The 24,109-nt window shown below is 44.1% G+C and overlaps 3 protein-coding genes across 11 annotated transcripts in view; 2 read left to right on the top strand and 1 right to left on the bottom strand.

Moving 5' to 3' along the window:
- The window catches only part of pkd1l1 (polycystin 1 like 1, transient receptor potential channel interacting), a 46,345-nt gene extending 40,123 nt beyond the window's left edge, over positions 1 to 6,222 (top strand). For 3 of the 7 annotated variants that reach the window (XM_086190788.1, XM_086190787.1, XM_086190783.1), the window contains 17 exons: positions 3 to 427; positions 556 to 640; positions 723 to 860; positions 937 to 1,055; positions 1,131 to 1,241; positions 1,316 to 1,424; positions 1,617 to 1,694; positions 2,109 to 2,245; positions 2,320 to 2,554; positions 2,693 to 2,797; positions 3,127 to 3,255; positions 3,476 to 3,589; positions 4,405 to 4,536; positions 4,654 to 4,809; positions 4,899 to 5,063; positions 5,144 to 5,235; positions 5,324 to 6,222. In XM_086190788.1, coding sequence (XP_086046914.1) covers positions 3 to 427; positions 556 to 640; positions 723 to 860; positions 937 to 1,055; positions 1,131 to 1,241; positions 1,316 to 1,424; positions 1,617 to 1,694; positions 2,109 to 2,245; positions 2,320 to 2,554; positions 2,693 to 2,797; positions 3,127 to 3,255; positions 3,476 to 3,589; positions 4,405 to 4,536; positions 4,654 to 4,809; positions 4,899 to 5,063; positions 5,144 to 5,235; positions 5,324 to 5,684 — 2,691 coding nt within the window. In that variant the 3' untranslated portion in view covers positions 5,685 to 6,222. Of the gene's footprint in view, positions 1 to 2; positions 428 to 555; positions 641 to 722; positions 861 to 936; positions 1,056 to 1,130; positions 1,242 to 1,315; positions 1,425 to 1,616; positions 1,695 to 2,108; positions 2,246 to 2,319; positions 2,555 to 2,692; positions 2,798 to 3,126; positions 3,256 to 3,475; positions 3,590 to 4,404; positions 4,567 to 4,653; positions 4,810 to 4,898; positions 5,064 to 5,131; positions 5,236 to 5,323 lie in introns of those variants that run through there. The other 4 variants (XM_086190785.1, XM_086190786.1, XM_086190784.1 and 1 more) reach the window with 4 other exon arrangements.
- Positions 6,223 to 6,709: 487 nt separating this feature from the next.
- pdia4 (protein disulfide isomerase family A, member 4) lies at positions 6,710 to 11,406 on the top strand. Of its 2 annotated transcripts, XM_086190849.1 has the most exons (10): positions 6,712 to 6,991; positions 7,409 to 7,592; positions 7,723 to 7,928; positions 8,009 to 8,147; positions 8,231 to 8,436; positions 8,521 to 8,679; positions 9,589 to 9,740; positions 9,913 to 10,069; positions 10,412 to 10,645; positions 10,720 to 11,406. In XM_086190849.1, exons 1-10 carry the CDS (start codon positions 6,916 to 6,918, stop codon positions 11,133 to 11,135), a joined length of 1,929 nt encoding a protein of 642 aa, XP_086046975.1. In that variant the 5' UTR covers positions 6,712 to 6,915; the 3' UTR covers positions 11,136 to 11,406. The 2 variants fall into 2 exon arrangements, with proteins under 2 accessions (XP_086046974.1, XP_086046975.1); XM_086190848.1 differs by having other exon boundaries at positions 6,710 to 6,991; positions 8,231 to 8,679.
- Positions 11,407 to 11,475: 69 nt separating this feature from the next.
- On the bottom strand, positions 11,476 to 23,466 carry LOC147241723 (alanine aminotransferase 2-like). Of its 2 annotated transcripts, none has more exons than XM_086190850.1 (11): positions 23,137 to 23,466; positions 17,112 to 17,201; positions 16,880 to 16,988; positions 16,607 to 16,740; positions 15,481 to 15,724; positions 15,295 to 15,374; positions 14,485 to 14,621; positions 14,020 to 14,194; positions 12,589 to 12,744; positions 12,380 to 12,492; positions 11,476 to 11,950 (listed from the first exon to the last, which is right to left on the bottom strand). In XM_086190850.1, the coding sequence occupies exons 1-11, from the start codon at positions 23,284 to 23,286 to the stop codon at positions 11,860 to 11,862; spliced, it is 1,479 nt and encodes a 492-aa protein (XP_086046976.1). In that variant the 5' UTR covers positions 23,287 to 23,466; the 3' UTR covers positions 11,476 to 11,859. The 2 variants fall into 2 exon arrangements, with proteins under 2 accessions (XP_086046976.1, XP_086046977.1); XM_086190851.1 differs by lacking the exon at positions 23,137 to 23,466 and adding an exon at positions 18,456 to 18,500.
- Between the last annotated feature and the right edge of the window lie 643 nt (positions 23,467 to 24,109).

Here is a 24,109-nt window from a genome sequence, read left to right as displayed (position 1 = left end):
AGGGCGCAGACCAGATGTCAGCATCCACAGGGAATCTGGAAAATAAAGCAGCAAAGGTTGCAAATCCCACAGATGTGGTCATAAAGCAGGAGGATGCTCAAGCAACTGAGAGCAGCACATTTAAAAACTCTTTCCTGATTATCGATGCTGACAAGGACGTTCAAGGTTTGCACTGTGTTATTGAAAGCAGGCTGTTTAATGGAATCCAGGGAGATTATTCGTGCAGTAGAGAGAAAGAGGTGGATCATCGAGGAAAATGTCCAGCAGATGTCGGATTTAAGGAAAGCAGCAGAGAGTTTCAGGTTGTTGACAAGCTTAGAGGGAGAGCAGTTCCACGAACATGGCAGTGGTGTCACGGTGCAGCCTGGACTCTCTGTCTGCTGCTGTCGCTCTTGTGCCTGGTGGCCTCTGCAGTGCTTGGACTGAGGTACTGGAAATGAGGAGGCTGCAACTGCATGAACAACCTGTAATTATTCTATTAATGCTGACCTACATGGTGTGTGTGTGTGTGTGTGTGTGTGTGTGTGTGTCTGTGTGTGTGTGTTTATTTCTCAGTTTCAGCAGTAGCGAGGTTCTGCTTTGGATCCACTCTCTTTTATTCTCCTTGTTGTCATGCATCTTCCTGATCCAGCCACTTGTGGTTTGTTTCCTATTTCTAAATTAAAATTGACAATCAAATAAAAGCAGATTGGCGCCCAACTAATTTCGGTTGCCTTTTACAGATCGCAGCCGCGGCAGTGACGGCCTCACTGTTGTACAGACACAGACCAGGCTTTCATCATTTCAGAATCACAGAGTTTCAGATGGAAAATTTCAAACTTTATAAACCGCACCTCCCTCAAGAAAGAAATGTAGAAAAGGTGACAGCAGCATCCTCGTAGTTCATTCTAATCTGTTCTAAACAATTCTTTTAAAAGAAAAAATTCTGATTGTCAGCTGCTTCGAACCCGTCAGCGTGCCAGGTACCTACGTCTTGTGCGCCCGCCGTCTCCAGCTGACCTGAGGAAGACCCGTGGGAAGAAAAGACGAGAGGCTTTAATCTATACAACTCTCAGGTGTGTTTTTTTTCTGTATTAAAAAGCCTGTTTGTATATGACCGTATAAGGAATGTCTTTCTCTTCGTCCTCCAGGGATTTCTGTGTCTGTGTCTCCATGCTGTTCCTAATGCTGTGTGTAACGAGCAGCAGCTCACTTGGTGACCATTACTCCCTCAATAAAGCCGTCAGACAGCAGTTTATAGGGTAACGTCACACATTCAGACTCTGGTTCTCTCACATGACACTACACACACTTTCTGATCGTGGTTTGTCTGTAGAGGCGGGGAGAGAGCGTTCATGTCCATCAAGAATCATGAGGACTGGTGGAAGTGGACGCAAACCAGTCTGCTTCATTTACTGTACAAGAATGCATCAACCACTAAAATGGTAAAATTTGAAAATTATTCATCCTATAAATAGCTTTTTTACTGGAAAGAATGAAGTTTTGGTAATATATATATATAATTATAATAATAATAAAATTGGTATTCAATGCTGCAACACTGATGATTTGAAGAAAAGCTCTGATCTCCTGTTTTATCATGTGAAACTCAGTCATTTTTTTTCATGACTCCACAGTTTAATGGCAACCAACACTCACATGTTTTAATTGGAGAGCCAATCATCGGGAAGGTGGAGAGTTCCTTTATGTGCAAGGTAACAACACATGCACTTACGATATTTAACCATTTATTTTACCTTTTGTTTTTAATTGAATTGTTTATTTATTATGTATTAAAAAAAAGATGAGTGACAATATTCCAGTGAAAGGGGGACATGATATTCCATGTATTCTCTCTTGAGTAAACTTTGAGATCATGTGCTGAGGGCACATTATATTTCATTGAGATTATTATCATATACCAAGAACTTTATATCGAAAAATACTTATCTTGGAAGAAATTCTCCTCGTCTAATTGTTTAAAAATGTGCATGTACTCTCTGTTTTGAAATTCTTTTTTTTATAAGTTGCATATTACACTGAGTGTATATGTGTGTGTATATATATATATATAAACCAGAATGTTTTTGTAGGTTGCTTTTTCTTACTGTCTTTGTGTAAATGCTCAGCTTTTATCATCTTGGGGCAAAGCATTGACAAACCTGCCCTCAGATGTTATTGTTCCCATGGAAACACCCTCATGGACATGTAGTCACCTGAGGTGTTACCAAGGATCAAGTACAACAGTTGGACTTGGCCACTCAAAGTAAGAAACCCCCAAAGTCCTGGAGCATTGCTTTTTCAGCTTTTGCATCTATAAACTCCTCTGCTCCCCCACAGGCAAGACGCCGTGTTCAAACTAAAGGTCCTGCATGCAGGTGGCTGGCTGGGCAGGGAGACGGTGGCCCTAAAGGTCCAGTTCACTTTATACAGCCCTGTACCCAACTTGTTCACCTCTGTGACCCTGTTTGCTGAGCAGAGCCCTACTGGCGGCTTGCTGCCCTTGGTCGAAGTCCAGTCAGTCAGGATTTATCATTCGCCTGCAGTGTGGGACTATGTTGTTATGGTCTGCCAGGTAAAAACGGCAAAAGCCCACGAAGCCTGAAAACTTGGGAATGACAAATGATACAGTGATGCTTCTGTTGATACAGCTTTTTATTTTAATCCACCTTGATTGAAAAAGATTCTTTTGTTTTCTTGATCTCTCCTCCAGCTCTTCTTCCTCGTCTTGTCTTTGCTGAATCTTTGTTTTCAAATCTACGCAGCAGGGCAGCAAGGGTTGATGGGATACGGCAAGACACCCCGTAACTGGTTGGAAGTAGGTCTCCCAAATAGTTCCACATTCCAACCTAATACAGCAGACACAAACACGCACACACACACACGCACGCACACACACACACACACACACACACACACACACACACACACAACACACACACAAGTCAAATATAATCAGAGTGCTTTGACCTCTAGATGTTTTTTCTGTGTGATTTGCTTCATAGTTTAATAGCTGCAGGTTGCAGTGCCCTTTTAGCCAGGTCAGTGTGATCTTGTTTACACTGCTGTGTTCACAAGTGTGTGTGTGTGTGTGTGTGTGTGTGTGTGTGTGTGTGTGTGTGTGTGTGTGTCTTTCTCTCTCTACAGGTAATTCTGCTGACAATTACCCTTGTGTACTACATTCACTGCATCTACCACTCTGCTGCCGTCACAGAGGTTGTGGAGCTGCTGCAGAGAGAACGTGTGGATATCAGCCTCCTTGCTAAAATAGAACAAGTAAAAAAAACAAAACAAAAACAAATGGAATACAAATGTTTAGTTTCTGTTCTAGAAATAGGTTCATGTAGTTCGGTAGCTGATTTTTCACTAAAACAGGTTTTTGTTCACTTGTGTTGTTTTTACTGAACACATCCCGTGATACAAAAATAACATGCAAACTCTGAGGATGACAGCACTGACAGTCACTGATGAATATGCTAAAATGCTGTGTTTGCAGTCCGTTCGTTCCCTGCACGGCGTCATGCTCTTCCTTCTCTCCGTGAAGTGTGTAATCAATGTGAAGGTGACTTCCTCAACTGCCCTCTCACTCTCCAGCATCTTCTTGCCTACGGTAAACACAAAGTGTAGACATTTGGTCCAAGTACGACACTTCTAAAAACATTTTCCTGCTTTGTGTCCTTCAGCTGTGGCATCAGAAACACTGTATAACAAAGGATTATACACAATCATTCATGTAGATTTACACCTAATATTTGCTACAGTGTGAGACTCACTGCATTCCTTGGTCCAGAAATTTCTGAATTCGAGCAACCTCGAGGACATTTTAAGAGAAAATTTAGGAATTTTGTGTGCTATTTGTCATCAAAGCAAGACTTCGATCAAAAAGTGTATTTTTGCATTTCAAGTTCTAGCAAATTGGTGTCTGGAGCTCAAAACGACATATTTTTCCCTCCTGCATCTCTGCTGTGTGACTCTAGAATGTAGAAAAAACTAGCCATGTCTTTTTAGCTTGAAGCTAATGGCAGTTGATGGCTAACAACAGCAAAACTGACAAAAAAAACCCCATCCGCATACAAACTGATAACTCAAATGAAAGTGTCTGTGGATAACTGAGCATACGAGCAGCTGAAGTACAGGGATCATACCGGACGATGCACTCGAGAGAATTCAAAAAAGACATTTTTGGCCGGTTTTGCTGTTGTTACCATGTCGCCTCAAGCTAAATTATATGTGGCTGGCTCTTTCTGTCATGCAGGAGAGAAGAAAAAAACCATCTCTTTTGGTGAGGAATCGTTTAAGTCGGCTGAATTTACCCTTTCAAAATGCCAAGACATCTCGATTCTTCAATAGGGATTTGATTAGAAACTCCTTCTAGTCTCACCTCACGCACAACCTTCTAAAGTCTGTTACCTTCCACTGCCTTAGATTTCAAGTCTCATCCTGCTGATGGCTGTCAGCTCCCTACAGGCTCTGCTCCCTCACTCCCTGGATATCAGGGGACTCCTCCCTTCAGGACAGGCGTTCTATCTGTCCTCCACAGCAGTGTGGACAGCAGTGGTACACTCTATATAGTTTACAACTGAATATGTGAGACTAACTGATTTGTGCATTTTTTCATCATCATCGTTAGAAGTCTGACTCCCGGATCCCTGCTGTGATGCTCGCTCCTCGTAGGTCATAGGTGTGGCGCCCTTGTCGATCAGAAACGCTACAAGACCTCGAAGCAGCAAAGATGTCTGCACCTTAGCAGAATTATGTAGCTACGTCAGACAGAGGGTGTGTGAGTTTGCTGGCCATCGCACGCCAGCGTGGAACAATGGCGAGAGCAGGGTGAGGGAAAAGATGCGTGTTCCTTGAGAAGAGTAGAATGTCAAGTCAAAGATTTTAAATATCATTTTTGCAATCCCTTTTGTTTTTAGACCTACTACCTTGAGGAGTTTGAAGGTTTAGTGGATGAACTCTTGTTCAGACTGAACGCCCTCTCCAACAGCCTGCACCACGCGTTTCCCCCCAAAGCCAGTCACTTCAGGGAGGACAGTCCCACCACCTCACTCAGTCAGGTGCCCACCAGCATGGACTCACAGGTTCAAAGCCTCGCATGCGTCCACATTTTCCCCCACCAAATTTTACTGCTGTCTTTATTCTTTGTAAGTATCCGTTACAGAGTTTAGAGAGAGCGTCCTCGACAGAAGAGGTGAGTGATCTCTCACATCCCCGTGTCCCCTCTGATGGCACGGCTGCACCTCCCCCGCTCAGGTAACACCGCTAAAAAAATGTCCGTTCACAAATTCTGAAATTATCAGCATTCCCACCGTTTTTTTGCCTCGAAATTTTTGTGCTGCAGAGTCCCCGTGCAGACGCACCGGAGAGATGACAGCCCCCCTGAGAGCAGCGCCGCGTCTGATAATGGAACAAACGCTGGTGCAAAATCCAACGTGCTGCAGGCCTCCTCAAATAGACAAAACGTGCGGTCCCTCCCAGAGTCAGCATCTGTTATGGAGCTTTGGAGAACAGATCATCCGGTGTCTCAGTCGGTCCTTGGGGACATTCCGGAAAGACAAACCAGCCAGTGGACTGAGACAAGTGACACTTTAAGTAAAAGTGGTAAATGTGGGACAGCTCATACAACCACTCAAGCCACACACACAGAGGTGATAGTGGAGGTTCTGGTCCATGAGGAGCCTGCCAGTGGGGAAAATATATAATTGTTTTTTTCCCCAGTGAAGCACACAGTGACCTAGGAAATATCCTGCTGTGGAAAATGTGAAATGCAACATATTTGAATATTTTATTGTGGATTGTTCTGTGAGGTTGAAAGAGTCAATGCTATCTGAAGAATTATGAACAAGGGAACTGAAGTTTACCATTTTATTGCTAATGACAAGCAAACAACTTGTTCAGTGTCACTGTAAAAGCGCAAAAGTACATTGCAGTGCAGTATATTTGAAGTATAAGAAAAACAACTTATGATACACAACAAATTTACATTTAGGTTTTTTTCTGCATAAAAGGTACTTAGAAGTATACTTCTATAAACTTAATGAGTGGACAACGCAACTCTATAGGAAAAGTAATGGGTAGAATTTTCCTTGCAGTTTGCTTCCACTTGCACTAGAAAGTAGCCTAAAGGTATGCAAACAGTTCTGTGGGTTTTTCCACAGTCCCAATTTAAACTGACATAGATAAATACTGTACTTGACATTTATTTCTTTTGCATTTGAAATAAATTGAATTCAAAGAGGACCGATTAAGTCCCGGCTTTGATTTGCACTTAAAATATTTGATGACATACAGAGAGAGAAAAGTGATGAACATGTTTTGTTTAGTTTTTTCCAATGGTACTTTCTCCAATATGCATGTTTTGCTTTTAAATACACGAACGAAGGTGTCTTGAGTTCGCAGTGGTGTTCTTTCACTCTGCATTCTGGAGTCACAAAGAAGTGATGAAAAAAAAACTTGTCAAGACACCTGTTTGTTAATACTTGAACGGCAAATTATCCTTTTGGGGCTCCTAAAGAATAGGATGAGCTTCATTTGAGCTTGTCCAACATCACTACACTACACAAGTTTTTGTTAAGGCTACTAAACGTGCTCTTAGTGGCACATACACAACAGTAGAGGAGGAAACGCTCACTAAATCTGACCAATGGCGCGCTTCAACGTCCCACGGTCATGAGTTGAGTGGCGGCCTGTAATTGGAGGACGGAAGACGAGGAGGGCCAATCAGAACGTGGCAAGTCAGACAAGTTGCAGGCGGAGGAGGCGGCGAACGTCGTGATTGAAGTGATTAGATTGTATGAAACCTCGAACTAAAGGCGCCTTCAGCCACACGGCACTATTGATCCCGGGCAGTAGTGTTTGGATGACATTAATTGGCGTTAGAAGCTAATTTAACTCGTGAAGCTAACACCGAGCTAGGCTCATCAACTGGGGACGATGAGGAAGGTTGCCCTGCTGCTGGTTGTGCTGCTTGGCGTCGCATACTTTGCAACTGTCAGCAGATGTGAAGACGGTAAGCTAAGTCAAACTATTTTCGTTAAATAACATTATTACAGCTTCTTAAGTGAAGCAACTGAACCAGTGGCATATGTTGTCTGCAAGTTACAAGGTAGACAATTTGTTTGCTAGCAAGCTAACTGTACGCGCTAGCTAGCTAATGTCAACAGTTGCTGCTACACACTTTGAAGTTGTCTTAGGCAGGTCCAGAAAGTTCATTCCCACTGTCCATTTTCTGTTCTGGGTCGTCAGTGTGTCACATTGACATAAAATACTTGGAAAATGTATTTTAAAACCATTAAAAACTTGCTAGCACTGGCTAGCATCTGCTGTGTGTTTGTGTGTGTGTGTGGAGAAACACATTGATTGCGGTGATTGAAGGAAGCGATTGTCTGTCCTCGCACCCTGCTGACATCAGTTTCTTGTTTTTAAGATGTTGTAGAGGAGAATGAGGGTACCGATGATGAAGACAGCGATGATGATGATGATGAGGAGGAGGATGACGATGATGGCACAGAAGTGAAAGAAGAGAACGGAGTGCTGGTTCTCAAAGATTCCAACTTTGACACGTTCGTGGAGGGGAAGGACACAGTTCTGCTGGAGTTTTATGCTCCGTGGTACGTCTGTCATCCCTCACCTTTTTTCGAAAAGAGCCATGTTTGTATTTTTAAACCTGAACAAATGTTGTTTCATGACATTTATTTTGAGCCATGTTATAACAGTATATTTCATTCTCTGTCCTTGTAGGTGTGGCCACTGCAAACAGTTTGTTCCAGAGTATGAAAAGATTGCACAGTCTCTGAAGGAAAATGATCCTCCTATACCTGTGGCTAAAATTGACGCCACGGCAGCAAGCGATTTGGCGAGCAGGTTTGAAGTGTCGGGATATCCAACAATTGTTATCTTAAAAAATGGGGAGCCTGTGAGCTATGATGGAGAGAGGACTGAAAAAGGTAGGAACAAGTCTCAGTGCTCAATAGCACACTTGTGTTTTTGAAAAGAATTAACATTGAAGAGTTTTTATTGGTTGCAGCCATTGTAGCCCGGGTGAAAGAGGTTTCCCAGCCAGACTGGAAGCCCCCTCCTGAGGCGACGTTGGTGCTGACCAAGGACAACTTTGATGAGACTGTTAACAATGCTGATATCATCCTGGTGGAGTTTTACGCCCCATGGTCAGTCAGTTCACCGAATGTCTGTTTAAAAAAATCAAAATTGTCAAGACTCCATTTAAATATTCTTAACATTTGACCCGCAGGTGTGGACACTGCAAGCGTTTGGCTCCTGAGTACGAGAAGGCCGCCAAGGAGCTGAGCCAGCGCTCTCCTCCTATTCTTCTGGCCAAAGTGGACGCCACCGTTGAGAATGAAATCGCCTCTCGCTTTGAGGTTACCGGCTATCCCACCCTCAAGATCTTCAGGAAGGGCAAGGTGTTCGAGTACAACGGACCCAGGGAGAACTTCGGTAGGCCACAGACAAATAATTCAAAGTTTGCGTGTGCGCATTTGCATCAACGCGGCCCCATCAGCAGTCTCATCTCCCTTCTAGGTATTGTTGACTACATGAGCGAGCAGGCAGGGCCTCCCTCCAAGCAGGTTCAGGCCTCAAAACAAGTGCAGGAGCTCGTCAAGGACGGAGATGACGCTGTCATCGTCGGCATCTTCTCCAGCGAACAAGACGCAGCCTTTGAGACCTACATCGAGGCCTGTGAGTAGCGTGAGTGTGCAGTGTGACGGCTGTTGCCTGGATATTAGTCTGTGATATTCTGGGGAACAAAGTTATCTCAGTCAGTGAGATTCCTTCAGTTTTGCTACAAATGTGCACTTGGATGAGGTCAAAGTCACTGTGACTGGACAAGATAACTTTAGAGTTCACACACTCATTATGACATGACTTCTTGCACATCGCTACAAATGTAAAACAGCAACCACATGTGGTCAGAATGTCGTCTTTAACGTCATAATGTTCTCAAACACTTTACTGCCCTTCTATTTTATGCGGTCCCAGTAACACCTTGAGGAATAATGAGTTCAGGTTGACTAAAAAGAAAACATAAACCCTTTTTCATTAAATAATTTTGAATTCTGCAACTGAAATTGATCAGCTGTGATGTAAATGAGCTGTTTCATTCCCTGTTTCACACTCTCCGACACACAGCTGTGTTCAAAATCCAAGAAGCAGGAAGTCTCAGTATGTCTCGGACTCAGTTGTATCAATAACTGTGCGTCTGCTGGCTGTCAGACGGTGTTTATATTGCTGGTGCAAAAAACGATGCAGTGCGAGTTGGAAATTAGTTGCTGATGTAGACTTTTGTCATAACGACATACGTGGCCACAGCCAGCGTGTTAAATCAAATCCACTGAAGCTATGGAATCAGGCCGTGCCAGCAGGATTGTTATGCAGTGCTCCAAACAAGGACAGATGTAGTTAAAACTCAATGTAAGACCCATCCAGCCACTTTCTCATCATGGCGGTGCATGAAGCTCTCTTCAGAGGGATAATCAACACAGTGAACGTTGTAAATCAGCTTGTAGACGGTGACACTCCTCTTCATTCTTCAAGCACCACTCGCATGTCAATAATGCTGTCGCTGCTGTGTGTTTGTGTGTGTGGCAGGTAACGCTCTGAGGGAAGACTTCACCTTCCGTCACTCCTTCAGCTCTGAAGTAGCCAAACTACTCGCAGCTTCACCTGGTCAGGTTGTCATCGTGCAGCCTGAGAAGTTCCGCTCCAAGTACGAGCCAGCGTCACAAACCCTGGCAATGAAGGTACAGCACCCCCGTAACGTTTCAACAGGAGGGGATTTGGAGCAGGCTTGTCCAAATTTACTGTGATGACACAAACTATGTTGGCAAACATCACATAAAGAGTGTCCTGCTTCCTTCACATCTGGTAGAAACTCACTATTTTAGCTCAACTTGTCTTGATTTGACCTGGCAGGACTCTACATCGGTGTCAGAGGTGCAGGAGTTCTTCAAAAAGCATGTGATTCCTCTGGTGGGCCACAGGAAACCCAGCAATGACGCCAAACGCTACACCAAGAGACCACTGGTGGTCGTGTACTACGGCGTTGACTTTAGCTTCGACTACAGGAAAGGTACGAGCTGCCGGCTCCATCCATGTTACCTGGATTCTGATCATTTGGTAGTCTGGACTATAGTTTTGCAGTAGGTAGTTGCAGGCGTCTTCTGGTTAGAACTGGCTGTTTTTTAAATTTATTTATTTAGTTCTTTCTTTTAGCAACAGAGGTTTCAAAATTGGATGTTTTTCAGAAAACTCAAGTTTTAGGTAAACAATTCCTGTGGTTTCAATAGTTATTTTTGGAAGGCACCTGGGGGTCATAGTGATGATGTTTATGTACAACTGCCAAACCCATCTGACACATTAGCTCGTATCTCCAGCTAAAGTTTTCATAATAAACTTGTTTTTCTTTTTAAAGCTACTCAGTTCTGGAGGTCCAAGGTGCTCGAAGTGGCGAAGGACTTCCCCGAGTACACATTCACCATCGCTGATGAGGAGGACTACGCCGAGGAGCTGAAGAGCCTGGGACTGAGCGAGAGCGGAGAGGAAGTGAACGTGGGAATTCTGGCTGAAGGAGGCAAGAAGTTTGCCATGGAACCAGAGGAGCTGGATTCAGACGTGCTCAGAGACTTCGTTATGGCTTTCAAGAAAGGTGAGTTTTCATTTGGTTTGTAGGAATCTACTTTCCTTCTCAGGTCTTGCAGTTAAAATATTTCCCGCCTGCAGGAAAACTCCAACCAATCATCAAGTCTCAGCCTGTGCCAAAGAACAACAAGGGACCCGTCAAGGTTGTGGTGGGGAAAACCTTCGATGAGATCGTCATGGATACCAAGAAGGATGTCCTGATCGAGTTTTATGCTCCCTGGTGTGGCCACTGTAAAAAACTAGAGCCTGATTATCTGGCTCTGGGCAAGAAATACAAGGGCGAGAAGAACCTGGTCATTGCCAAGATGGACGCCACAGCGAATGATGTGCCAAATGACAACTACCAAGTGCAAGGTTTCCCCACGATATATTTCGCCCCGAGCAACAGCAAGGACAGCCCGGTGAAATTCGAAGGAGGGGACAGGACAGTAGACGGGTTCAGCAAGTTCTTGGAAGAGCACGCCACAAAACTATCACACAGGAGAGAGGAACTTTGAACGCACATCCTCTCAACGAGCACTTAAAACTCTTAAACCGTGCTGGGGGGGGTGTCCTCGTAGACGCCGAGGAGGTGTCTGGGACGGTGAAGGGAACAAAGCGGTGTTACTGAGTTGCTGCGATGATGATTACTATGTTCAATCATTGTTTTAGTTTCTGTTCATTCCAAGAGATTTTCAGCTTTCTTGTTTCTTAAAAGCATGGGAGAACTGAAGATGGAATTTCTTTTTAAATAAAAGTAAATGGTGGCTTTGTGGGCCAGCGCTCCAATGTGACTGATACAACTTCATTTGATCGGAACCAGCCGGAAGTCTCGTGTTATTCAACAAAACAGTCGCAGCAGATGTGAAGTATTTAATCCCATTTAAGCTCCATTTTTACTTGAGTAATACAAATCGCTACATTGGGACATGTGGATACTTAAATGGACTAGTTTTGACGGTAACAAGGGTATCTCAAACAGAGGTCAGACAGTACTCTATGGCATTAAGTCTGGCCGGCTAGTACTTGAGGAAAGTGCATTATGTACTATAAATTCAACCTCACATGCTTCACGTATGTACACGCTGTCGTAACGACAACAAAACCAAACGCACTTGTAAAAACATCTCATGTAATGCCCCGAGGATGATGAGCAACAGAGAAATGTTTGTGGCCCCATCCCTGAAAGGCACTTGAAGAACTGAACGCTGAATATGACGCTGCTGGAAAGGTGGCGGGTGGTTATGAAAACTCCTCTACGAAGCGCTGGTGGAAGGCCCTGATCTTCTGCAGCATCAGCTTAAGCTTCTCCGTCGGAGGTAAGATGGTCATCCTGGACAGAAAACGGCAACAAGTGATGTCACGTGTGTTTAAACCACTTTTGTTTGAGGGGGGGAAAAAAAAGGTTAAAGTGAAACTTCACTTAAAAAGTGTAACTTGCCCTTCAAGCACTCTTAAGGTTTGACCTAACTCATGAAGATGTTTTTCCTCACTGCGTAACTTTGTGATGAATCCAGAAGTCAGAAAATGCCATTTAAATATTCTTTGCTTGAAGCCTTAGAACTGCAAAGCTGTCCAAAACAACTGTATATCAACTCCAGTATTTGTCTTCATCGTTAATGTACTCAACAATCAAGACGTTCATTTGACAGTAAAATAAACAAATGGGGCTCCTCCCATCAGGTACTCGTGATTTTGGGAGAAGTGTAGCTTTAAATAACAAAATCCAGTTTTTAGCAAGGCCCTGAGTTGCTATGCTAACCTGAAGTGGAACGTCCCCTCTCTCTGCCCAAAACCGCTACCTGGCACCAGGCAAATACCCTCCTCCTCTAACAGCCTCATACAGTAGTACATGTCAGGGAGTTGGCCTTCCTCCTGTGGACACACACACACACACAGAAAAACAGGGTGTCATCTTCCCTCTTATGAAGAATACAACTGTAAAAAGAGATGTGTGTATGGAGAGCAGACCTTGGCTTTGTCAATGGCCTTCTGGGGGAGAGCAATCCGGGGGAAAGTGTACATGGCTCCCTGCACGGGGTTGCAGGTGATACCAGGTACGGTGTTGAAGACCTGCTCTGTTAGCTTGGCCTTCTCTGCCAAAGCTTTCAACACTGCCTTCTTTTCCTGGAGGAGGAAAAGCAGTTGAAGTTGTCGAGGAGGTGAAAGATCGCGTGAATTCACTCCTGCAACAATATATGTGTGATAATTAAGGCCGGGCTTCTTTTTTCTCCCTCTCATAAAGAAACTGAAAAGTACAACGTGCACATTTACAATAAGAAAAAGCCAAATATCATGACTTAACTGGAAAAGCAGCAAGAGAGGCAACTCCTATTAAATAAATCCATTTAACGCCAAGTTTTAACACGTAACATTTATATGGATGTGAAAAACCTGTAGAGGTCATGGAATTTGAAATCAGCAATTTCCAGCCCTTTTGAAGGACAAATTAAACCATGAAAGCTGGCTTCACAAACACATGGATATTCAGAGTAAATCTCTGAGATTACATTTCTTGGTTAACATTAACAAACTCACGTGTTTATGCTCAATGAAACTATGTAGCTTGTCATCAATTTTAGTTAATTGTACTTTGACGAATGTTGGATGGATTTCTCTGTAAATTTGGCATGTTTCAACTTGTTCCGTGTAATGTAAGGTGATGGATTTTTTCCTCAGAAGTGTCTAAAAGTCATGGAAATATAGTGGTAACAATGTGTTTAATCCCTGTTTTTAAATTCGTCAGGTTAATGTGACGTATTTATCCATGACTGGTGACCACCCTTGATCCAATACGTGATGATCATCAATATCTGGGCCATGACAGCCTCATTTGGAGGGTCTGGCGCCAGTTAAGAGGTGAGGATGAAGCCGCTTCATAATTTTTGCCACCGTCTGGCCAAAGAAGGCACAACAGCCTGAAGTTCAAACTTCCACTCGCCTCATCTGGCTGCTGCTCTGTTTCCGCTGATTTGCATGATGAACATGTTGTAGTTTGCACCCTCTAAAGGTGGAAGGTAGCATCGCATGTAAAATACAATACACTTCCAGACAAGATTGCTTTGTTTGTCTCTTTGGGTGACAGATGTGCTCCTGTCCAGCCTCATTAGGATGGACATACATTACTTAGACAGTAATTATGGGAAGTGATAAATATTCATGATGATAATTGATGCTGAGACGTGCAGTCCTGTCCTGCACTTACAAACTTTCAAAGCAGGAGACTCTTAAGAACTCAATACAGGATCCGTAGAGGAGATGATGCACCATTTGTTGTGTTTCCATAAGTAAATCCTTTGTATGCTCTTAGGGCGTGCCCACATGTCTGGCCAACATGTGCATTAGCTTAAGTGCTCTGTGCGTGTGTGTGTGTGTGTGTGTGTGTGTGTGTGTTTTGTAGACCTCCATGAATGTGTCGTATGATGGCTCCCCAAGCTGTGGAGGGTTGACCACCAGGTCCAAGAGAGCCTGTCCAGGCACTGGGGGGCACAGACGCACCGAAACCAGCTTGGTGAGTTGAGCTTTCACCTCCGGGTCCATGTTAATCACCTCCATGTAGCCTCCGCGGAATCCACACCTACCAAACAAAGAATGGCAAAGCAAACAATTAATGCACGATATTTCCACATCACATATTTCCACAGAAGATGTGGAGGGATTTAGAAATAGAGAGGCCCGCTGCTGCAGCCACAAAGACGTGGACTGACTGGAATCACACCAGATGAAGCATGTTGTGTTCCCCTTGTGTATGCTTGAAAAATTATTCAAAAATGTGTTGCAATAGTTTGTCTTATTTATACACGTCTGTTCTGCTTTCCCGTGTATTGTGTGTGTGTGTGTGTGTGTGTATGTCTATGCATGACTCACTCTCCCATGTAACATTTGGAGGTAGAGTGGAAAGAGGCCATCTCCACTGTGCTGGAGTACTCCGGCCCCATCTCAAACAAGACCTTCTTAAAGGAGTGAAACTTGCAGCCGTCTGCGTACACGTTATCCTGGTAGACCTACCACGACAAAACAACCAAAGGCAACTAAGAACAATAAAAAGACATTAGTAATTATAAAAATACTTTGATCACTCTGTCCTCCGAGCAGGTCATGTATGCGGTTGCACTTGTCTGTTTGTTTGTCTTGCAGCAGGATTACACAAAAACTATGACGCAAATTTTCACTAGGGTGTCATACAGACTAGGATGAATCATTCCATTTTAGGCTGATTAGTGACAGGGCCACTTGCTGGCAACAGGAAATTACATATTTCTAATAATTTGATGTTCTTTGAAGACTTGAGGACTCGGTGATGGGCTACAGTGGATATAGTTTTGTTTAATTTTGATATTTGGATACATAACAGGGAACTGTTGTTACGGGGCTCCACAGATCTCCAGAGCCTTGATGCGAGCTGGATGCAGGTCTTACTCATAGCACCACCTAGTGGCTACAGGAGGTAAGTCTGATGTAACAAACATTTGATATGTATCAAAATTACACTTTTTGTAAGTACAGCAAAAATCAAAGAAAGTCCGTGTTAATTGATTTTAAAAGAAAAATAAGGCTTCTGGAGTTGCACTAACTTCTGATTCATAGTCCCAATATTAGCCAACATGTCAGGCCCTTAATAAACAGTCTTGTTAGGTTCTTAACAGGACAGAATAACGAGAGAAAAAGTTACATTACTTCGTCAGCCATGAGGAAGAGTTTCTCCTCTTTAGCAAATCGGATCACATCTTCTATGCACTTCCTGCTCTGAACCTGACCTGTCACAAGGGACAACAAAGTTCGATGATTAGCAGAGACACAAGATGCAAAACGAAAGGGGAGAAAATGGCGTTTTTACATAAATCTATAGAACTGTTATTGTACCCGTGGGGTTTCCAGGGTTGATGATGCAGAGCACGCGGGGGCTGCAGTGCTGCCTTGCTGCATTCAGGGCTCTCCTCAGCTCGGCCACATCCAGACCCCAACACTTGTCCTCATCCAGGTAGTAGTTAATCTGCACAGCACCCAGGTCTGCCAGGGCGGCTGAGTAGAGAGGGTACTGGGGGATAGAGATCATCACTCCTGTACGGGTACGACCCTCGCCGCACACCAGCAGCTTCAGCATGGTCTGGGATGAAGAGGTGAAGAGAGAGAGGAGGAAGAAGAAGGAAGTGGAGATAGAAAGGAGGAAGAAGGGAGAAGGTTAAGACGGGAGGGAACAGTTCAGTTGAGAAGAGGAACAGAATTTGATATTTCCAAAAGGGAGATCATTTTCTGTACCACTTGTCTGTCTGTCAGCAAAAAAAAGTTTTGTTTTTTTTTACAGGCTGATTTTAACATTCTACTTCCTGTAACTGACTTTGCATTGATTTTATTGACAGTCAATTTGTGTCTGCACTGGACAACAATAAAAACAATGAAAACAGATCATAAACTAAATCCTTTAAGGGTGCATCTATATTTTTTTACCAAAACATTTGTTGACTTTTATACACCCGTGAAGACATCTCTAACATTGTTGAAAGAAAAAGTCATCCATCTTTTCATGGGTCCTTGCTCGACTTGCGCTCCACCCATACAAGAAGATTCATTAAAACGGTTAGAGTTGTTGTAATCCTGCTGACAGACACAAAAACAATCAATGAAAGTAGATTTTCAGATAGCAGTCAGCTGCTTATGTGCAACCAACCTGATACGTGATAAAACACGGATCTAGACAGCGATAGACGAGAGTCCAAATGTGTCAAAGTTGAACCCGTCAGACAACAGTCGTGGGATCTTAGTTTAATGTGTCTGTAAGTAATTCAGTAGCCTGATGAAGCGCTGTAAAACTGAAGACTGTCCTGACAGAGACAAACTTCTGGAGGTGGAGTAAAGCCACAGAAGTACAAAGTACAACTGAGTGTATAATTAACTGAAGTGGAATAAAGAACTGATTGGTGTGCCAGCAGCGGTGGACCGAGGGAACGTAATCCTCTTCCAGCAGGAGAAGACACAGGGAGCATCATACCACAATAGCGTCGCTGGCCCCGGTGGAGAGATAGATGTTGTCAGGGTTGGAGGGAATTTCACCGTCCCGCTTCTCTATGTAACGCGCCACGTCCTGGCGGATGCACTCGATGCCCTGGCTGGCACTGTAGGCACCTGGAGAGAACATGAACTTTGAGTCAAACAGTTTGGGTTCTGTTTATTTAGTGAACGCATGCAGACTGTTTTGATGAATTATTAATGAAGGGTAGAGTAAATGACGAATATGGGATGAGGACACGGGGGGTTGTCTGACCTATACTGTGGCCACTACAGGCATCTAGAATACGCCGTGCTCTTTTCTTAGCATCCTCTGGAAACTTGCTGTCCTTTAAGAGTTCAGGGTAAGAACACAGGGCCAAAACCTGAGAAAACACAGAACATTAATTCCAAAATCTAATATTGACTCACAGAAGTTCAAATGCTGCTGCTGGTTGACTAACAACCACTCAAACAACCCCATGAATGACTGCACAAAGTGGCCCAACCTGTCTGAGGAAAGTGATTGGCTTCTGGCCCATGGCGTGAGCGTCGCCTATGTTAGCCTTGATGACTTCGGTGAAAGGTTTGGTGACTCCCTGGAGAGATAAAATAGTGTTTGAGCAAAGTGGTTGTCAAACAAGGAGTGCCTGAATGTGCAAAACAGTACCAGACATAAGTTGAGCAGCATAGCAAATTCCTGATTAAACCAATCAAGTCTATCTAGCTTATCTAGCGCTCTTCTGCGCTGACATGCTGACTTGAATGAATTTTCTAACTCTTATCCTGTCAAGGGTCGGGAGGGGGGAGGGGGGGGGGGGGGGCGCGGCTGGAGCCTCTCCCAGCAGTCTTCATGCCAGAGGCAGTTCACCAGTCCATCACAGGGCCAACACATAGAGACAGACAACCATTCACACTCACAGTCACACCTACGGTCAATTTAGAGTATCAATCAGCCTCGTCCCCTCTTGATGTCTTTGGACTGTGGGAGGAAGCTGGAGTACCAGAGAGAACCCACACAGGAACAGGGAGAACATGGAGACTCACACAGAAAGATCCTGTGATGGAGCCGGGACTTGAACCCAGAACCTTCTTGCTGTGAGGCGACAGTGCTGACCACTGCACCACCGTGCCGCCCACAAAGACCAAGTTACTTGATTAAAAAAAAAGGAACAGCATGAACAGTGAGTATTTTTGGCATATTACTACGGTTATTTTACATTTCGAGGACCAAATCAAACTGAACAGCAGCCAGTTTGGGACTGCTGAGAGGTTTCAGCCTCCTGCATCATGTAATAACATCACAATGTGCACAGCTGCTCAACGTCATTCACCCTGCAGGGATAAATGTAATTTACTGATACTGCCTGCAGGTTTTTGGAAATTCTTTCAAAGTGGGTGTTTTCCCGAGCTGTCATGGTAGGAACACTTCAGTCTTAGAAAGCTTCGAACTTCTCCTCCAGTGTCGAATCCATTTAGACATTTTCTGCATTTTTACCTTTGCAACTAGACAAACAGCCAACCATCTAATTGTTACCAACTGATGGTGCAGCATGTAAATCAAATTAGAGCCACTTGTATTCCTGTCACAAATGTACCCCTTGGTCCCCCTAACACCCATAAATGCTTCGTCTTTCATTAGCACCTCTTTGTCCTACAGAGACTCTGGCACACAGTCTGCTTAGTTGGCTCTGGCGTCTGCGGAGCAGGAAGTGCAGGGACGACGCTGCCGGCGCTCACTAACGGCGATCAAGATCTACTCAGAGATCTTAATGAAATCACATGATAAGCTTGAGCCTTTTTCATTTCATTAGCCAGCACATCTAAACCATTTCTTCCTTCCTTCCACTCACAATTGAATCAGCCAGCTCCTTCATCGTCATCTCTGATCTATCTCAGATCTTTTGAGCTCTGTTCTGGTCCCAGCATGTCTGTTCCCCGCTTCAAACACGCCACACCTTTTGCTCTTTATATCATGAGGTCACGTGACAATAGATGTCATGTGTTACCACATGTCAAGGTGCCCTCACATTTAAATAAACAGAAGCTTACGGCCTGTGGCACAAAAGCCTTCTCCAGAGCGTTTGCGCGAATTCTTAGAAATTCTTTCAAAAGCATTTGTTTATTGTGATGTAAGCCACATGAACCATTGAGACACTGCTATCATACTGTCCTCCCTAACACCGACCTGGTAATTTGATAACTTCTGCTCTTTATAAATACACTTGATGAAATGAAACATGTTTAACAAGACTAGTCACTTTTTAAAATGCCGTTATAAGTCATTTACTACTCTATACCAGGATGTATGTCATTTCAGATTCTGCGGGTCTACAACCAGTAACCAAAAACTTTGTCAGATCATCTTGTCAACACTGAAGAATGGACACAGCCAGTGTGACATCGAGTTTAGGGGCTTGCAACACGGAGGTTCTCCTGCCTGTGTTAGCACCAGCTTGTTTGGGTATCTGTACAGTCTCAATTGGCCGTGTCTGCAGGTAGGAAGCCAGATGAGCCCAAGCGCCTTCTCTGTTCAGGAGGAGGGGATGTGGGGCAAATCCTGTTATCCTCAAAGTCTGGCAACGGCTGATGGAGGAAGCTGTTAGCCACTGACATCATGTTCCACACTCCAAACTCCAAAACGATAGCAGGCAGCAGTGGACCGGAGAGACAGGATGTCCAACGCTACTGGAAGAGCACAAGGAAATGCTATCTTCTTAAGCATTAAAACAACCCTTGGCATTTCCTGTTTTCTCAAGATAAGTTGTTTTCTTGAAGTAATAAGACAACTGGAACTGGACTTAGCGACTCTTCCAGTCGACGCCTACTCTCGGTTATGGTCACAAGTTTTCAGCAGTGAATGAAACAATAAGCAGGCTAATAAAAGCGGTTGCTATTCCTCCCAAAGATGGATGGCGTGGGCTACAGCACTACTGACCCGCAAGAAGTCCTCTGGGTCTGAACAAATTTTTTTTATATATATAAAAACATGATTAATTCACATACTCATCTGAAGATATACAGCATGCCTAGACTTTTTTTTAACACATCTGAATGTAGAAATGTTACATAATCTACCTCTAGCAGGGGTTTTCATTTGCAGTTGTTATGCTAAGTTGTCAAAAACCTGTTTTGATAAGAGTCTTGTAGGTGTGTCTGTCAAAAACTTACAATATGTGTCTGATTCATCCCTCTCGCTCGTTTTTTTTAAACTTAATTTGCACCATATACCTGCAGAAAAATCTGATAAAGCAACTTTCAAAAGCTGCCTGACAGGTCTTGGCTGACTATCTGCGACCTCATTTTTATCACCTACATGACGTATTCGGGAAGCAATACAACATTGAATGTCACATTCAGCAACTTCTCTTGCAATAAACACAAATAAAGTTACCTAAAATGACATTAAGGTTTATAAGTTGGTTAGAACATTTAAATTTGACTGGAATGTAGCGGTAATAGTGGCCAAGTTCCTGGTGGTGGCCGCTCAATGATCACACCCTCTCTGTACAGGTGGCCCTCACCATTCTGGAGAGAAAACATGACTTTGTCCAAACAAATCCTGTCTTTTATTGCTACCCTCGGTCTCCTCCCGATCTTTTGGATGGCCTCTGGGGGCCACAGCCAGAAAGGACGTCCAGCGTGGCCTGCGAATATCTGGTCCATGACCATGACCTCAGCTTTATTCTATATACGGTCTGATAAGAAACGTGAGGTACCAGAACGGAACTGATAAACGAGAACCAAAAAGTGGATGGTTTCATAACTTCCACATCAATACATAAATCAAAACATCCTCAGATGATAGCAGATGGGTTCCCTTTCACACACTTGCAGTCTCCTGCCTACATTTTCAACATTTAAACACAGATTTATAGAGATCAATGTCCTCCTGGCCTATTAACTTGAAACGTGTGAGTATTATTCCTAAATTACAACGAGATCTGCCACATGTTAAAAGTCAGCGGTGCAGAGCCCTGTCAGTTCTGCGCCCCCCCCCCCCCCCCCCCCACAGCACCAACGGATCTGTTGTTGTAATAAATATCTAGAGGGACACGTTTTTACACCTCAAGGAAAGAAACATACCAGCCACAGAGTAACAGCACTCCGTTGCGCACCTTCTCCAACCGACTACAATGACTGATGACATCAATGACCACTGTTTCGCTCGTGTTACACGTCATGGAGGACCCGGTGTAGTTTGGACCCCCAGTGTAAGTTCATAATGGATGATTCTACAATAACACATGCAACAATGCTATTTGTATTATCCGGGTTCGCCACACTCCGCGTGATAAGGGGGAGCACATACATCCACCAAGTAAACACTTGATTTTGCCCCCCAAACAGGTTCTTCTTTGGCTCTTGCTCCATCCCGCCACTGAGCTTTTATGTAATCCTGATAGCAGACAAACAGCTCCGATCACATGACCTCCCAAAACATCAAAACTTCAAGGACATCAGGAACTGTTGACTGAGTCGACGGTACCTTTTCTTCGTTCTGAGGCCTTCGAGTTGGTTTCGGTTAGCGTGCAGTTAGATAAGAGCTCCTGTTTGAAGCTGATTAACGAGCACGTTTCATTTTTTTCAACCCTTCTTATCCTCGACCAACAAAGAAGCTCCTATTCTTTGGGTAAAAGAGGAGCCGGCCAGTTTCCCCCGACTGAGCTCTCAGTTCTCCTGCTCCGTCAGCACCAGGCACTAATTGTGCTGCTTGGACCTGCAAACCAGACCAGGAGATCATGTGGATCCTCAGCTGAACAGAGGCTAGTATTACACTTTAGATTTAGGACAGACATCAGACATAGCTGTCCTTTCAACAGTCTTAAATTATTCTAGAATGAGAGATCTAATTTCAAAGACCAGCATTGAAAAATAACCACTAAAAACTTATTTTCCCTCCGAAGAACTCATCATAACTTGATAGAATCTCTATTCTTGTTCTGTTGCCACCACCAAACTGTCAGACAATGCAAACTAGCCGGCAGCTGAGATCCGAGCTGGAATTAGCTTACTGCAGTCACTGTCACGCCAGATGTCTGGGGGTCAGGATTTATAAGGGTCACACATGCACAAACACACACACTCGCAGAAAATCTGCTGAGCCATCAGTAAAAAGTGTTCCAGTCACAGATCTCACCGGAAGCAGTTCTTCAGATGACTAGGCAACTACAGCCAAGCAAACCTTGCTGATCTCTCAGAAAAACTCCAGGGTTTAACTTCACCGCGCATTTGCAATGGTAGCAGCGTTGGTGCAAAAAGAAAAGGAAAGAATATGTAAATACTCTTCTGGAGTTTGAATTCATCCATCTTTATTCTAGTTAATTAAATAATACACAGAACATTTGGTTTTCTAAAATTCCCGAGCTGTCAATCACTTTCTGCAGAGCTAGAGGAGGTTGTTAAGAAGGTTCTTGCAGCCAGAAAGCCTTTGGAGCTGCGGGGCCTCACAGCTGCGGTTTAGTCCAATGAACTCATTCCGTCGTGGGGAGGAGGGAGGTGAGCAAACCCAGAGAGACAAAAGAAGACTGAGAATGTAGCCTCACTTCTTATGTAATAACCCTCCACGATATATCCTCCACTCTGTGTCCAGCAACCTCCTCAGGCGAGTGCAGAGTGAAATGTTCTTGACACGAGCTGGCTCCCGGTTACTGGAACCGGCGAGGAAGCGCAGGCAGAGAGGGAGGGTTGCATTACAGCTTCTAAAAAGACTCCCGGTCAACCTGCTTGCCCTTCCATAGAAAAGCATAGATCAATATTACCTCAGGGGAATGAAATCTGAGTTGTTGTGCACTGTGGTTCACAAGCACACAACCTCCCACTGCGGTAATGTATGGACTACGCTACGCTGGCCTACTAACGCTGTCTTGTTGCTGCTCGCAGAGACAATCAGTAGAATTTTTCCTTCACTATCAGGGTGACGCGTTCAACACAACACACCCTTTCTTCACAAGCAAGCTGAAGCAGCGCTTTTTCTCATTTTTCTGTTTTTAACACACTTTTGTTAACCTGACGCGGCGCCCCGAGTGTTTTTTTTTCCCACCCCAAATCTGAGGCAAGCATCTAATATTCATCCTAATTTACTTTTAAGTTCTTGTCATATCTCAAGGAAACAGGGCAGTTTTGTTTTTAATGCTCACCGAGGCTGGGCTGATGTGCGCCAAAATCCACTCAAGGTGCACTTTTTTTTTGGAAAAAAAACAACTTAAAACCTTGTGAAAAGAAAACTACGTAATGTCAACGTCAGCTGATGTGAAAAAAAAGCAGCTGCAGAGGTGCAGATGTGCATCTATTTTACCCCTCACACACACGCGCGCGCGCGCGCACACACACACGCACACAGAAAATTTACCCAAATTGATTTAGTGGTCTCACTGCATTGATTACATATATATATATATATATTTTAAAAAGTTGTATTAACTGTAGAATGAATCCAATAAGCGTCCATAACTTTTTCTGATTTTTTTTTCCCCTCGTGCATTTTCTTACTACCGTGTCCCGTGCGCGTGTGGCAGACCATCAGACACCTACCTCCTTCAGCTCTTTCTCTATCTGCACCGCCCGCAGGACGATGGGACCCCGGACCGCGTACTCGACTCGCTTCACGTTGGGGTTCATGTTGTCCAGCGTCAGCACCCTGTTGACCCGGCACGAGACCCCGTTCACTGCCTGCTGGGACATTTTTCTCTCTGTCGCGCGCGCTCGGTGTTCTTCTGGGTATCTGAAACACAAGTTGGACGTTGAGAGAGTGAACAGAAAGCGAAGCTGTGGTTACAAAACAGCACGTCAGGTCGTTACGAGTTGTTTTCTTCTTCCCTTCCAGACTCTCTCTGACAGTTCAGCCTTTCTGTGTTGATATTCCCACGCGACGGCCACGTATCACAGGCCACGCCCCTCCCCGCTCGCCCCTGCACGTGATTGGCTGGATCTTTGTAGACTTCAGCGCGTCAAGTGCGCTCTTTATGGCCAAGAGGGGATAAAATAAGGCGGTTTCTTTTCCCACCCCATAAACTTTTGAGAATAACTTCGATAGTAAAGGAAGCACGAATGTTTAACAGATGTAGGGGACCTTTTCCCTTTTTTTGTAGGTGAAACTAGCAATCCAGTACTATAGTTTAAAACAAGTACTTCCATATCAAGCGCTCTTCCTGTTTCTTGAGTGAATAAAAGTACCAGTTCAGTGGGAATTCATCTCTGCAACGCTGATCAGAACAGGGGCTGTTCTAGAGATTTGGAGGCCTCAGGCAAAGACCAATGAGGGGCCCTTCTTCATTTAGACAACCGCAAACTGCAGAGCTTCTCTTCATTTCCTGGAGCTCACTAGCCTCACTTTCACAGGTTCAATTGTCTCATTATATCAAGAAAACAACTTGTTATCTTGAGAAAACATCCTCTTGTTTTCTTGACAGGGACAGCAGGAAATGGCACGTTTTTTTTAGGCTTAGGTGTTGGTGGGTCGACACGATCCGCCTCAAATTTGGTCAGAAACGCTTCAAGAACGTGG

The sequence above is a fragment of the Aulostomus chinensis genome, chromosome 21 (assembly GCF_037954235.1).
Source record: "Aulostomus chinensis isolate RoL2024-O1b breed Wild chromosome 21, RoL_Achi_v1.0, whole genome shotgun sequence".
Classification (NCBI taxonomy): domain Eukaryota; kingdom Metazoa; phylum Chordata; class Actinopteri; order Syngnathiformes; family Aulostomidae; genus Aulostomus; species Aulostomus chinensis.
Note: the sequence above shows the minus strand (reverse complement) of the source record. Positions and strands in the feature narration are given on the sequence as shown.